We start from the raw sequence: 16,013 nt of genomic DNA on the forward strand, positions 1-16,013 counted from the left end.
CTTAGATATATCCACCATTCTGTCTGAACTGAGTGTGTGAAAATCCCAGAAAATCAGTAGTTTCTGAAATACTTAAACCAGCACATCTGTTTAAAACAACTATACCATGATTACATTTCCCCCATTCAGAACACTGACATTGATTATCTGCATGCTTTTATGTTGTGCTGCTGAAAGGAAAAGTCCATGAATGAGAAAGTGATCAGTTTCAATTACCATTGTCCATGTCTTTCCATATATCCTACATAGATATGCATTAAGTCACAAGTCACTGGCTAACGGTGTATGAAAATATTATTCCAGTAGACGTAAAAAATAAATAAATAAAACTAAAACTTATGTCCCAATTCTAAAGAATGCAGTCTTGAACATATTTTATATTTTATTTATTTAATTTTATTTTATGTGTATTTTGGACCTGATTCTATGTAACCATGCACCAATTTACAACAAAAAATGTTTAATGTTAATAAATGTTTGGCAAAACATAATGTGGAAAAACAAAGGAATGAAAAGATTATTTAATCATTCATTTATTTATTTATTTCAGAAATCACAGCAGAACTCAAATCCCATTAGACCAATCCAACAACAATAAGTGTTTGTGCGCACTGTTAAGCCAGACAACACCACAAATCCAACACCAGACACCAGACATGAGAACACCACAACAGAATAACACCCAAAACACCTTGGATTTTTGATTTATATTTTTAAAATCAATTAATAATTCTTTATAGAGACATATATAATATGGCAAGAAAATATAGGCAAGTCCAGTACCAAGTCCACCACCATTTAATTTCTAAAAAAATCAGCAAAAAGTCAGGAATTGTCACGATTTGGGAGCGAGAGCAGTGATAACTATCACTAGCTAGCTAGTTTATTTATTTTGTTTAGGAAACCGTCTCGACTATTTGTTCAATGTCGGAGCCTGGTTTGGATTATGCATGCAATCTTTCTCAACTCCTTTATACGCCCTGAAAATAATTGATCTGATGGCAAACAAAGACAAAACTGAGTGAAAGTTATTGTAAATGAATCATTAGCCCCATAATTGGCCTGTCATAATAATAATAATAAAACTTAAAACACAAAAATCATTTTAAATCGTGGACTTAGACCTTTGGACTTTGCTGTATAATATCACTTGGCAGACACCGATAGATCTCACACACATAAACAAGCAGACAGAGAAATGAGAAAGAATTGCAGCAACAGCAGGATGTGTGTAAGAGAATAATGATTAGCGAGCATGGCATCATGCCCTGGTGCTCAGTGTTGGTTTTCACGGAGTAGCTCGGACGCCAGCTTAGTGATGTGAGTCCAGGCCTCACGAATGTGCCGTGACTCAGTGGTGCGAGCGCACACAGCCAAGCGTAACACGAACTGACCCGCCAACTGACACGGTACGAGGTGAATCCTGCGACTACTGTTGATTCTCTTCAGCAAGACTTCGTTCAGGTCGTTGGAGCCCTGAGTGGAAAATAAAACTTAATGATTGTCTACATTAACATAAAAAAAAGTTTATTTGTATCTCTATATAGTATAAAGTACTCTCTAGACTATACTTTCATATATGCAAATAAATATTTTGGTGTCTCACACAGCTGTACACTTATTTGTATGATCTTTGGACAATCTTTCTCACAATTATCTTTTTAAATTTATCCAACTATCATGCTGAATCTATAATGAACTCAGAAGTTGAGCTAATTTATGAGTTGCTCAGGAGCTATGACTGTAGAAAGGACATTATTCATAATCACACTTTCTGGTGTCACCCAAATGATGATGGGTTGCCTTTTGAATCTGGTTACTCTCAAGGTTTCTTCCTCTTACCATCTCATGGAGTTTTGCCTTGCCACAGTCACCTCAGGCTTGCTCATAAGGAATAAATACAAATAAATTTAAATATAAGTCTAATATTAATCTTGAACATTTTGTTCTATATTTCTTTTGTTCTGTAAAGATGCTTTGAGACAACCTGAGGTGATTTTCTGCTGCTAAAATGTTGGCCATTCTGAGATACTTTTCTGCTCACCACAGTTGTACAGAATGATTATTCCAGCCAGTGTTTAGTTAAACCAGTCTAACCATTATAATCTAAACTCTCTCATCAACAGTGAAGATCTGACCGCTTAAGCACTGGATGTCACACGATGCCAGATCACACTTTCCCCCATTCTGATGTTTGATATTAAGATTGACTAAAGATCTTTTGAGTTTATAAATAAATGTATAAACTCAAGAGTGTTTGAGTATAAATAAAATCTAAAACTGAGTGAATTTAATCCTTGCACATCCCACCTTTAATCTGAAGCAGACCAGGCCGAGCACCACTTCAGCACAGATCTCGAAGCGTTCGTCTCCCAGCAGCAAACTCTCAAACTCCTTAGCCAGTGTGACTTGCTGATAAAACGACATCATTTTATTTCATCTCACAACTGTTTATTATTTTATTTATTATTTTACAGGATATAAAACAAATGCCTGAAAATGTAAACGCATACATGAACATTTTAAGGATGAACATTGTATCTTATTAGAAATCTGATAAAAATAGTATTTGTTTTTAATCTGAGTGTCTGCCATTGAAATTATAATGCTAAAAATGCAATGTTACCCCCCTCCCCCAAAATCAACTGTATCTTTAGAAAGGAAAAAGAGAGTAGACAGTCACATTGTTGAATACTGATGATGAATACTGTATAGAGTTTATTGCTGTGCCAAGTTATTTGTTCTTACTGCAATTAAAAAAACAACTTCTATAACCCTAATTTGGGCCAAACATCTATTAAATAAAGACTTTGTGTAAGAATCACGATCTTACACATCCTAACTTGTCCAGCAGGTAGCAGTCTTGTCCTTTGGTATTGTTTTCATTTAAAAGTGTTAGGCAGCTGTTCACTCAGTACCTCAGATCATCACAAACACTGCAGCAAAAGGGGTTTTTCCAGAATTATAAACTCTTACGTGCTAAACATATTAATGTGACTAAGAACAGCCATTCAAAGTGGACGAAGTGTTTCCTTAATCTCAGCCAAACACTTCATTATGATAAGTCCACTGTGGCCAAACACACTCTATTTTAAAATCCAGATAAAAAAAAAAAAACCTCATTACTTCAGGAGCTGGAGAAAACAGTAATGGTCTGAAGAAGCCTCAAAGGTACAACACAGTGGTCAAGAAATCGACTTAAAGTGCATTTTCTGAAATTTATATGATTTCCCCTTTCTAAAAAAATACTGTCAAAAATCGTATAATATCGTGTGTCGTTTGGGCCTAAAACTCCGCCTCCATGAAGCCCCACCCCTCCTTTACTTTCAAACGTAGACTTTCCCTTCAATTTTACTATAAAGCTTATTTTAAAAGAAAAGAAAAAAATTAAGACATAAACAGGAAAAAAATTTAAATGACTGGGAAATACTATTTTTTAAAGCATTATCATCCACACCAATATAAAAGTAATGTGAATTTATTCTATTCTATTTCTATCTTTTTATAGAAAATAAATTAGCCATATCAAATAAGGCATGTAAATGCATTTCCTCTGGAATTTGACAGGAAATGGTCATGGACTATTGATTTGATTGACAGGTCAGCTTTGAAGGATTACCTTGCGGATATGCTGCTGCAGGCCTTGGCACCCGTACATACGCAACACGAACCACAACTTCAGCGAGCGGAACCTCCGACCCAATGGGATCTGCCAGTGCTGGGAGATCAGACGAGATCAGACATGACACATGAGCACAGACGGGCAAAAGGTTCTCCATTGAACATTACTGTGAAAAACAGATCATGTCCCAAAGCAGCTCGCATCCTGTGCTGTTCAAATCCATTACTATATTATGCTACCTGACAGTGCCAGTACGTCATACACTAAATTATTATTATTATTATTTTTAATAAGATATTAAGGACAAATCACTGGGCTGGGATCAGAGTTGCCAGTGTCCAGTTTTTTTCCGGTTACCTTATTAGTCTGCGATTTTTTTTGGATGAAATCTAATCAATTTCTGTATAAAAATGAAGTGCAGATAGTGTGTCTAGGATTTACAGAACCTTACATTACATTAAGAAATGCATGGCCTCCATGGTGACCATGAACAAGTCTGAGCAAACACCCAAAATCTTTGGACTAGTTTCAGGTGTCTGGGTTTTTGAGATCTAGATGAACACATACTTTTGCTGAAACCTGGCAACCCTGCATAACACAGGTAACAAAGAAAACAACATACTGTACAGTTCAATACGGTTCAAAAACTCACACCCAAATACGCAGAATAAATAAGTACTGAAGTACTTACTCTATAATCCGTCACTAATCCTGCAAAGAACCAAATCAAGATAAGTGATAGATCAAAGACAACAAACAGCAAGGATTTTATTTCACTCTTATACTCTTGAACTCTTGACAAAATCTCTTTAACATGTAGTTTTGAAACCACTAGTACACTAGTATGTATTGGGCAAATGCTTACATTTAAATAGATACCAACAAATAGAGAAATACAAATAAGACGTTTAAGATACTAAACATTTACTTTCTTTGTTTTAAATATTACAAAATTCTTTTTTAAAAAACCCCAAAACCTTCTGTTCAAGTACAATTTGAAATGGAAATAAACCCCACAGATTTTCATTGTGGTCTCTGACTTTTGAACCCTGCTGTATGTTTCAAGAATTTGATGTAATGAAAGATATATATATATATATATAAATAGAATAAACCCTCCAAAGTAGAGCAATGGAGCTGCACGTTATGTTTCTGAGCACCTTTTACTGACATTTCCATAACCAGAAACAGATATATGGAAAAGTGTGATATTGTTGCACCACTGTGTTTGTGGATGCTGATGATGTCATGGCCATGACACTCCTTATAAGGCAGAAAAGCCTGAAGCGGTGCAGTATAACTTCATTAGGTTTCTGTTGTTTGAGGTGGGAATGGGCTTTGTGCACAAGCTATGGATAGGCCTGTGAAGTGTGTGTATGTGTTTGTGTGTGTGCGCATATGTGTGTGTGTATGTGCCTGTGTGCTCGGACAGACACGGCCACCCTTTTGTCTTGCTGTCAGCGCAATTAGAGGCCGGCTGCAGCTGCACAGCTGTGTTGCTCACTGAGCTGCTATTGTGCTCAGAATGGGAGATGAGCAAAAGGCAGAGAAGAGCATGATGGGTAATTAGAGTGTGCTGTTTCACAGAGGAGGAGGATGATGGACAGCGGGAAGAGATCTGGCTGTAGATAAACACTTTGCACACTTTCCGTATTACTTTTTTTTCCCCCCATTGCATTCTATCGTGAACGGGAAGCTGAAAGAGATGCAGTTTTATTTAAAGAGCAGACAGACCATTCCACAATGTCAACAATACACCAGCAGAGGTCAGGCGATGAGCAAATGATAGGAATAATCCAACATACACAACCTAGAGAACAGAACAACTTCATAACCAGAGAATCACAACGCAGAACAAGTGGCTCGGTAAAGACAGGCAGGCAAATGCTGAACAATTCTTTGTCCTGAGCAAAGACACACAAAGGTTTAAGTACACAAACTAATCAACAAACTAAAGTACCAGGTGAGAGTGATAAAGACACACAAGGGAGACGACCAATGACAGCATTGGGAAAGAGACGGGACATGAACCAAAACAGAAACACAGTAAACAATGGTATAACCAGTCAGAAGCATGCACTGTATCACTGAAGGGTGCAGAGCTGCTCAGCTCAAGGGGGAAATATGTGGGGAAATGCCCTACCACAGTGCCTTCCTACACCACTGGGAGTCCTGCACCTCTAGGTAAAATGACCAGAAAATACCCAAGACCCTGTGGCAGGCATTGTCCAGCATGCTGGCTCTCCCCAGAGGTGCCCAGGTGCACACTGGCAGGAAGCCAGGAGGTGCATCAAGCACATCCTTCCTGGGATTTAGTGGCATAGCTATGACTTCTTTGCCTAATTCATGCCCTTGTTTGAGTGGACATGGAAGGGTGTGCCATGGACCTCAGGGTTGAGTAGATAATGGGAGGCTGTGCCATGAGCAGGTTGTGGGAGGACATGCTGTTGGCCTCAGGTTTGAGTAGATTGTTGGAGGACAAGGGGAAATTTTACCGAATTGAACCCTGGCATGGGCTTCTTAGCATCAGACCACTCTCACCTTCCTGCTGCATTCATTCATTGTAGCTGTGAATGAAATGGATAAACGAGCAGTGGATGGTTTGATTGAAACAGCAGGAAGACAAATCCACAGCGTCAATCAAAATCAGAGACGATACACAGGTAGAGGTCAGCCGATCAATAAACAACAATATTCAACAGGAAAGGAGCATCACAACACAGGACAAACACCTTGACAGGCAGGTAAACACTGAACATTGCCCAGAGTAAAGTAACAAAAAGGGCAAAGAGAAAACATGCGATAGTGGTAAAGACAAACAAAGGATGTAGCCAATGACAATACAGGGGACAAGAACTGAAACAAAACAAACGTGGCACTGTAAAGAAATGTATGACAATGCAGAAGTGTTCAGCGTAGTGCAGCAGGCTACTTTGTACACGCGGCATGATGTATACAACCAGCTAGCAAGTTAACGTGAGTTCAAGTCATTTACTGTCATCATTTACTGATGTGTCTTCATTGGACGAGCTAAAGAAATTATGTAAAGTGTTTAAAGTGTCAGTTTAAACTGCTGTCAGTGCGAGTGGATATATTGGACTGACATCATATGCTAAACTCATTCCTGACTTTTTGAGTATTAATTCCATGTTTTTTTTTTTTTTTGTTTTTTTTTTACATTATCACAACTTTACATTATCACTCACGTCCATTAGCTTAAATATAGTCTAACTGATCTGGTTTATCCTATTAAAGTACTAGAATTCTATTGACAGCTAATTTTTCTAGTTATAAATGTTCCAAATTAACAAAAACCGTCTGCCATCAAGGCCACTTCAAGCTTCAGATTATTAAAGATGTCCAGAAATAGTTTTAATAATCATATATTTGACTTACTGTAATCTTACAATAAATAATGCTAGATAAATATGAATATATTTAAGATATTGTGAGTGGCTAAGCTACTGTTTTTCTTTTCGCAGTGCAAGTGTTGTGTGGGTGCTGCAGAAATACCTGACTCTTGGTGGTCATGTTTCAGATAAAGTGGGTCCATCTTAAATGCCCCAATAATATCAGCCCTTTTCTTCACCCTAAATAACATATGGAACATTATGCAAAATCAACAACAGGTGTGGTTTTCTTAGAAATATCAAAAAATAGCTTTTTTCTTAAAAAAAAATGGTTCAGGAATGTGCTTCATTCTGAATTTTCCAGCAAATTAAATCTCGTTTTTATTTACACAACATGGCCAAATATTTGTGGATATATTTTTATGCCATGTTTGTTATCATTATAACACAGTTTCACTGACCAGAATTTGGTCAATTTAGTGAATGAATTAAGGAAATCGAATTTCTAGATTATAATCTGCTGTTTTTTATTAACAATAAATTTCTCCAGTGTTACCCCTTTTCTTCCTCATATCATCTCAATGAGTTTTTTCTCATTACCGTTGCCTTTGGTTTGTTCATTAGACATAAATATAAATTTCAATTTTAAACTTTACATTTGTACACTCCTCAAAGGTGCTTTGCGACATTGTCCATAGTTTCATCTTTAACAAAGCACTGAAACTGGAGACTCCTTCCTTAAGAACATTAAGTTGTTTCTACAGAAATGCTAACATAGAAAAAGTGCATGATCTGCTGCTATAGAAAAATCAAATTATTGCTTTCTGACATCAAGAATTCAGCAGCTTTGTGGTGCAAATAAATGTGCACATTTCATGGTAACATCAGTGTTAGATTATCATATAAAACAGTTAATGTCGACAGCAGCCATATTGTAAAAACCTAATACGCCTCCTCGTGCTCTCGCACGTCCCCATCTGTCTCATATCCTGTTTGACCAGCGCTGACAGAGACAGCAGCTGGATTTCTCTTCCTGCCCTTTTTATTTCTACACAGATAGGAAAGACTAATAAGAGTCTCGGTGAATCTGCTTGGTCCAAGGGGTCCAAATATGATAACTGATAAAATGTGTATATGGGGAAAAAATACACAGAACACCAGAAACTCACCACATCGCAGAGCAGTCGAAGTTCACAAGCAGCCACTTGTGAGCATTAAAGTTGAAGGAGTCAGCAAACTGAAAAAAATTACAAATATACACCTTGTAAATATGACCTTTTAATAAAAAATAAGCATGCATTCATCCGGTTTACAACAAACGGACATAAATAAGTTTGTTTACATCATTTCACAGATCCTGTATAAATGCACTATGCAATCTTAGATCTTCACTGTAGTCAATAAAGGTTTGTTTTGTGTTCTCAAATCTCAAGACCTAGTACCCTTGAAGTACCAAAAGAAACTGAATTCTTAGTAAGTTTATAATAAAGTAAAGAATAAGAAGGAATAAGTACCATTTCTATGGTACAGTTTACTGTAGTGTGCACGCATTTCTGATTTATGATACACTCTATAATCCATTTTTTTCTTCCTTTGCTTTCAGTAGAATTCTATTAGACACTGACTTAAAATTAGCCAAAATTGTATTAGCTTTATATCAGATTATTTGCTATAAAACAATATTCCCACAGTATGGAATCATGAGTGATTCCTGTTAGAACTGGTTGCAGTTCTCATTTTTGTGTAACACAGACATCAGCTTATATTTGTCAGTAACTTTTGTTTTTAAATCATTGGCCACTTGCATCAAAATTTAAGTTATGAATAACTATACTTTGTTAGCATTAACATTTGAAAGGCTTTAATATGTCAATGAATCACCACTGACATGTGTCCCTATAAGAACCAGAAAAGAACTTTCCAACTTCACACACTTGAAAAAATATATAATCTTTCATAGACCACTGGATACGATACAGTTATTTGTAATCTTTAAGAAACAGGGCTGTGGTGTCTCTAGCCTTTTAATTTAAGCTCTTTAAAAAGCTAAGTGGCATTTGTTTATTTGCATTAATAAGGAAATGAAGGAAGAAAATTTGGAGCAGGAATGGTGTTTTAAAGACAGTAATTTTTAAGGTTACACATTAAATTGTTTTTTTTTTTTAATATTACTTGGGGTGAATTTTACTGTATACTCTATAAATGTTCTCTCTCTCTCTCTCTCTCTCTCTCTCTCTCTCTCTCTCACACACAGCCATTTTAAATTATATGACCTCATGCATATTTCACATATTGCTTATTTAATTCATCATTGTAACACCTTAAGTTGTTGATTATAAGCGCTGATAATTAAAATTAATATGTACGCAGGTCAAGCACCGTCATAACGCTTCCTCCTTGCTACACCCCTCCACAATACCTGGTTGATCCTGATGCATAAATATTGGTTTAAAACTGTCACACCTGCCATCTAACAGGCTGGCGCTCTATCTGTCTGATCTATTTACCCAGGCGTCTTTTGCTCAATATCCTCTCCATCTGCTGCAACGACGCTAGACCGCGGGTCCGAGAATAAAACCATAGACACTATAAAGAGCGTATGACTGTTGCTATCCTATTCGCTTCCTGGCAACTGGTCCCAATACAGGAAACAGCATCATGCTGTCATTCCAGCTTTTGATAAAGAACAGGGCCTTTTCAGCCAAGCATGGCCTGAATAGTATTGTTTGAACTGCTGCTTATAAACAGGGAGATTTTGTTATGGCGGGAAAAGGAGGGACTTATCTAAAGGTCTGTATGCGCCTCAGGAAATTACTTTACCCTTATCTCCACAATACTCAGCTGGGTGCCAGGGCAACTCAAAGGCGCTCTAATTTCCAGACAATTTCTCCACATATAACTCACTCCAGCGCACATCAGTTTTGACATTTGAATACTTTTGTGTGTCCACACACACACACACACACACACACACATATCGAAAAACGTATTGGTCTGACCTTTGCTTGATGGGCATAGGTAAATATGGCAACAAGATTTGAAATCATCAACTACCATTCACATGCATTTGGAGATGATTTGGATAATGAGGTGGGTTTTGGAAAGCAGCTAGCTAACAAACTAGATGGCAGCTACAAAGAAAAAGAAAAATGATTATTTTTTAAATTTGATTTACTGTTTATATTTATATTATATATACATATTTATATACATATATATCTATATATACATACACATATATTTGCATATACTATTGGTTTTTCACAATTATTTTGTATTTAATTTCTACATTTAATTTTCCCTATTTTTCTCTATATATTTTTAACTATATCCCTTTATTTTTTATGTCCACACACTTTAATTTTTACACTTTAATTTTAATATCTTTTCTTTCTTCAAATGTAGGACAGTCGTAAAAAGCATTTCACTACAGGATGCTTTTCACGATTTAAAACGATCTTGTATGTGATGAATAAAATTTGAATTTGAATTTGAATTTGAATCTGAATTTGAATTTAGCAAGAAATGGCTGCCACTATTCAAATGTCTGGAGTGCAGAGGGTTGGGAATAAGGGGAATAAGGTGATAAGGGTTGGGAATTGGATTCCAGCTAGACATCAACCTGCTAGAAATTAGCATAGAAAATAGCTAACCAACTAGCAAAACCAGACTAGCAAGATTAAGCAAACAACTGAGTTAAAGCAAATTAGCGAACTATTTAAGATGACAAAAACTAGCAAGCAAAATCAAAGTAATAAAAGAAGCCAATTTCCTTTTATTACACTGCTGATTGCCTTTTAATAAGCATTTAATGTCGTGGAATGCCTGGTACAAGTTCTGCCATTTTTTTCCTTTAGCTAGTTTTGATTATCACTTATGTTATAGCAGCTATAAACACTCTGTCTCTCATTGGTCTTTTTAATTAATCTTTATAAGTTAATAAAACAATGGAAAATCCTGAAGACTTTCCCATGGAGGAAAACCTGACAAAATGAAAACTTCAGACACACTTCAGAGTCCTTCCATAAACGTATTTAAAAGAAAAAAAAACTCTGTTCACCTCCACACCGTCCAGGAGAGGTCGGAACTCAGGACAGATAAACGAACTTCCTGCATACGCAGCATCAATGTGCATCCATATCCCCTCTGCGTTACCTATGTCCAAAAAGAGCACAAGAAAAATATAAATGTCCCTAATTACTGTGACTGAAATATTACTTCAGTGTAGTATAATATCAAAGGAAAAGAGAGGGCAAAGGGAAGGTTTACTCACATATGGGTCCAAGCTCAGTGATACGGTCAAATGCACATGATGGTGTCGTTCCCAGTGTGGCACAAAACTTCAGAAAAGGAAATTTTATAAATCATTAAACAATACTGTGGAAATTCCAGTTTACTATATAAACTGAACTGAAATATTTTTCTCTCTTGCTTTTTTTTAATTTATTTTTTATAAAGCATTTTAATGTATGGTTACCATTAAAAGTGGGGAAAAAAAAACATAGGTTGTCTATTAGCAATAATGAGTTATAATTCTGATGAAGTATCACCTATGCGGCTCTCTCTGTTCTCTCTGGTCTAATCTCCTGAGGTAAATCATCAGTCATGGTATTTGCTTAACTGATCACTGCTGACTGAAAAAAAAATCCCTGAAGAATTATTTTCCAAATTTTATTTAATAGCAAACAAAAAAGTAAAGATTTATTTACATCACACACAATCAGAATCTATTAGACTTATGTCCATTTCACTACGGCACATAACCCACAACTTGTTCAAATCGTATCGCAAAGTAGCGTTAGAATTAGCAACTGAAAAAATATTACTTATGCGTGAATTATGTTTTAAAAAAGGCTTCTTATTTACAAAACACGATCTCTGCAGATGGAAAGCTTACAGGTTATAAAGTTAATATAAAATATTTCTATGTCGTTTTGGTTGAAATATATGAAACTTTTTTTTAAAGTAGAGGTTTTAAAATATGCCACAAATTGTAAAGACTTATAAGTATTTAAATTGCTGTAAAATCTGCTTTCTATGAATTAAAATAAATCCTTGATCAATCAGCAGTTGATATTGTCACGAATGTTTTAGTGCGGACATCTTAAATTGATCAGTTTGATTTGTAATGGTTTGCAGTAATGGAAGCTGCAAATGTTCTAAATTTTTAATATATATTTTTCAGAACATTTAATAATATTATTCTATCTATCTATCTATCTATCTATCTATCTATCTATCTATCTATCTATCTATCTATCTATCTATCTATCTATCTATCTATCTATGTTTACAGTGTTGGAAATCACAATACATCATTAGCAATATGTCTGTAAATAATGTTGTAATCTTAAAAAAAAAAGATTAGACAGAATATTATTGAACACTTTGAAATAATATGCCTACATTTTTTTTTGAATAGGTTTGTAAAATAATTTTGTACTGAGAGGGGCAGTGAGGGTTATTTTTTCTCCTGTTTTAACAGAAAGCGAATGCTTACATGTAACCATACACTTACAAAGAAGGGAATGAGGCCTGCTGCTTTGTCCTCCTCTATGACTTTCCTCAGGTACTCCCCCCTCACTGCAAACTTGCTATCAGTGGGAAGTTTTTTCATTCTCACGCCTCCGATTAGACCTGCTCTCTCAACGGATGAATGAGCCTGCGGGGTAAGGAACATTGAAAACTTTCCAAGCATTTAATTGTTCTGACCAAAGTGTTATTATAAAATAACACCATTTTCTAAGCAAAACATTCAAGACAATTCATCTGGGTATAAAGATTTATGTAGAATTACAGGTTAGTAAAGGAATAAGTTAAACAAACCACACCAGGAACCAGGAAGCATTAGAAACACAGCATATAATAATTTTTCCTGTGTGTCAATCCACACAGACTCTGACCTGGTTTGATGCGTAGGCTACTAGTTTGGACATGATGTGCACCTCGGTCAACTCAGGATGATCGGCTTGAACCCGTTTTACCATCCTGGAGCGAGCAGCAAGAAGTGCTACTAAAGTTGCTTCACTAGCGGTTCCCTGAAATACAAAACAAACATTAAAAAAAAAAATTAATTGCATAATCATACTATTAATTTTTATGACTCATGAGATGACAGAGCTCCAACAGCTCCAACAAGCTAACAAGCTTCAATTTAATTGAATAATAAGTAATAATCAAATGAAGCATAGATCTATACTCTAATTTAAACCCTCACATATATATATATATATATATATATATATATATATATATATATATATATATATATATATATATATATATATATATATATACACACACATGTACACACTACCAGTCAAAAGTTTGGACACACCTTTTAATTCAGTGTTTTTTGTTTAGGGATTTATTTTCTACATTCTAGAACAATACTGGAGATTTCAAAACTATGAAATAACACACATGGACTTTAGTAATCCATATGTAATGACAACAAAAAACAGTCAGTTGTTATTTTAAGACACGAAGGTCAGTGTTCTGGAATAGTTCTTGCAAGAACAGTATTGTCAAGTGCATTTGCAAAACCCATCAAGCACAATGATGAAACTGGCTCACATGAAGACCATCCCAGTAAAGCAAGACCAAAACTGACCTCTGCTGCAGAGGAGAAGTTCATTTAGCGTTACCAGCCTCAGAAATCACCAATTAACAGCACCTCAGATTAGAGCCGTTATGAAGGCTTTACAGAGCATAAGTAGCAGACATATCTCAATATCAACTGTTCAAAGGACATTATTGTGTATTTCGGCCGCCTTCAGCATTGTTTTACAATGTAGAAAGAAATAAACATCAGGAAAGACCATGGAATTAGAAGGTGTGTCCAAACTTTTGACTGGTAGTCAAAAATTTGGGCACCCCAATGAAATAATGACATCAATATTTAGTAGAGCCACCTTTTGCTGTTGACGCTTCTTATAGCCAGTGATAAGTCCTTGAATTCTGCCTGCAGGTATTTTGGTCCATTCTTCTTTGCAAAATTTCTCCAGTTCAGTCAGGTTTGATGGCTGGTGAGCGTGGACAGCCCTTTTCAAATCAATCCATAGATTTTCGATGATGTTCAAGTCTGGGGACTGGGATGGCCATTCTAGAACATTGTATCTGTGTCTATGCATGAATTCCTTGGTAGATTTGGAACAATGCTTTGGGTCATTGTCCTGCTGAAGCAACCAACCCCGGTGTAACTTCAACTTCTTGACCGATTCTTGAACATTGTTCTTGAGAATCTGCTGATACTGGGTGGAATCCATGTGACCCTCAACTTTGACAAAGTTTCCACTACCTGTGCTTGCCACACAGCCCCACAGGATGATGGACCCTCCACCAAATTTCACAGTAGGGAGCAGGTTCTTCTCCTGGAACGCTGTCTTCTTTTTCCGCCATGCAAAGCACCTCTGGTTGTGACCAAATAACTCAATCTTGGTTTCATCTGTCCAGAGGACATTATTCCAAAACAATTTTGGCTTGTCCAGATGAGCCTTTGCATACCTTAAACGACTCTGCTAGTTAGCAGTACACAGAAAAGGCTTTTTCCGCATCACCTTTCCATTGAGCTGTTCCTTGTGCAAAATTCGCTGGACTGTAGGATGATGTACAATGACACTGTCAGCAGCAAGATGTTCTTGGAGCTCTTTGGAGGTGGTTTGTGATTTGACCATGACCATTCTAACCATTCTTCGGCTTTGCTTTTCAGATATCTTTCTTTCACAAGGACTGTTCCTGTGGCCTTCCATTTCCTAACTATATTTCTAACTGTGGAGACAGAGACTTTAAACCTTTGTGACAACTTTTTGTATCCTTCTCCTAATTTATGTTGATGAATTATCCTAGTTTTAGGTCATTAGAGACTTCTTTTGACGTTCCCATGTTGCTACCTTTCCATAGAGATGAAGGAAAAGCACAACTACCAATCAGCTACCTTAAATATCTTTTTTCATGATTGGTTTCACCTGTTTCTTTTTTCCTTTCTATTGCAATCAATTAGTATTAAGTATTAAGTGACTACATGTATTCAAATCCACACCAATGAGAGGATGGCCAGACTTTTGCACAGCCTATTTTTCACTTTCAATTTTATTTTACACAACACAGTACTGCTACACTGTATTTCTGTCTGAAAAACATCACATTATCCAGCCTTCTTTAAAAAAAATAATAATGGCATATCACTACAATCTTTTTTTTGTAGAGAAAGAGCACATTATTATAAAGCCATAGAGGGGTGCCCAAGCTTTTGCATGAAACTATATATATATATATATATATATATATATATATATATATATATATATATATATATGCCAATTTATTTATTCAGGAAAATAGTCCAATATTACATGTGAACTTTTAGGATTAGCAGGTAATTTGAAGGTCAAATTAGAGTCCATTTGTTTTCAATTAATGGGATGACAATTTTGTGTCAGTGAGTGTGTCAGTAATGTGACAGTTTAAACAACTGTCACATTAACATTAAAAATGTTTTGTAGATTTGAACACCATTTCTAACATACTTATGAGGACCTTCTAAAGGCCTGCTGCTTGAACAGCTTGAAAAAAAATTGGCAATTATGTAAACCATTTAACTGATATACAGTGAGCTATATTTCAACACGGGAAATGCACCACTGAAGGAGGAACGAGCAAAATCGACGAAGAGCTGAGAGCTGTAAAACCAGGGGACTGGGTTTAGGTCAAAGTCTTCAAACAAAGGTGGAACGAGCCCAGAAGGGCTGGACCATTTAAAGTCATCCTGGCTACACCCACAGCACTGAAGGTAGAAGGAAAAATTGTTTGGTTCCACCTGAATCACTGTTGCATTAGCTTCCTGCTAGAGGATGACCAGAATATGCGTCTTGGTATGAATATGCCAGATTAACACTGGAAAAGGATTATCAGCAGGAACAAGGAGGATTGGTCACTCTATTTCCAGCAAACCAGAACACTGTGATCCATAGAACTCTACAAGGACCAAGATGTCAACCTAAGGAAGACAGTGTAACCATCAATATGGCCAGAATATGTTT

General features: G+C 36.1%; 1 protein-coding gene across 4 annotated transcripts in view; it reads right to left on the reverse strand.

Annotated features, from left to right (window-relative positions):
• Positions 1 to 538: 538 nt before the first annotated feature.
• Positions 539 to 16,013, reverse strand: part of ddc (dopa decarboxylase) — a 33,919-nt gene continuing 18,444 nt past the window's right edge. For all 4 annotated transcript variants that reach the window (XM_058400502.1, XM_058400523.1, XM_058400507.1 and 1 more), the window contains 10 exons: positions 12,876 to 13,010; positions 12,491 to 12,634; positions 11,246 to 11,312; positions 11,033 to 11,127; positions 8,142 to 8,209; positions 7,136 to 7,212; positions 4,314 to 4,333; positions 3,620 to 3,718; positions 2,311 to 2,412; positions 539 to 1,476 (listed from right to left, as the gene is read on the reverse strand). In XM_058400502.1, the coding sequence (XP_058256485.1) occupies positions 1,276 to 1,476; positions 2,311 to 2,412; positions 3,620 to 3,718; positions 4,314 to 4,333; positions 7,136 to 7,212; positions 8,142 to 8,209; positions 11,033 to 11,127; positions 11,246 to 11,312; positions 12,491 to 12,634; positions 12,876 to 13,010 (1,008 nt within the window). In that variant the 3' untranslated portion in view covers positions 539 to 1,275. The remainder of the gene's footprint in view (positions 1,477 to 2,310; positions 2,413 to 3,619; positions 3,719 to 4,313; positions 4,334 to 7,135; positions 7,213 to 8,141; positions 8,210 to 11,032; positions 11,128 to 11,245; positions 11,313 to 12,490; positions 12,635 to 12,875; positions 13,011 to 16,013) is intronic.

Source organism: Hemibagrus wyckioides, linkage group LG01 (genome assembly GCF_019097595.1).
Source record: "Hemibagrus wyckioides isolate EC202008001 linkage group LG01, SWU_Hwy_1.0, whole genome shotgun sequence".
Classification (NCBI taxonomy): domain Eukaryota; kingdom Metazoa; phylum Chordata; class Actinopteri; order Siluriformes; family Bagridae; genus Hemibagrus; species Hemibagrus wyckioides.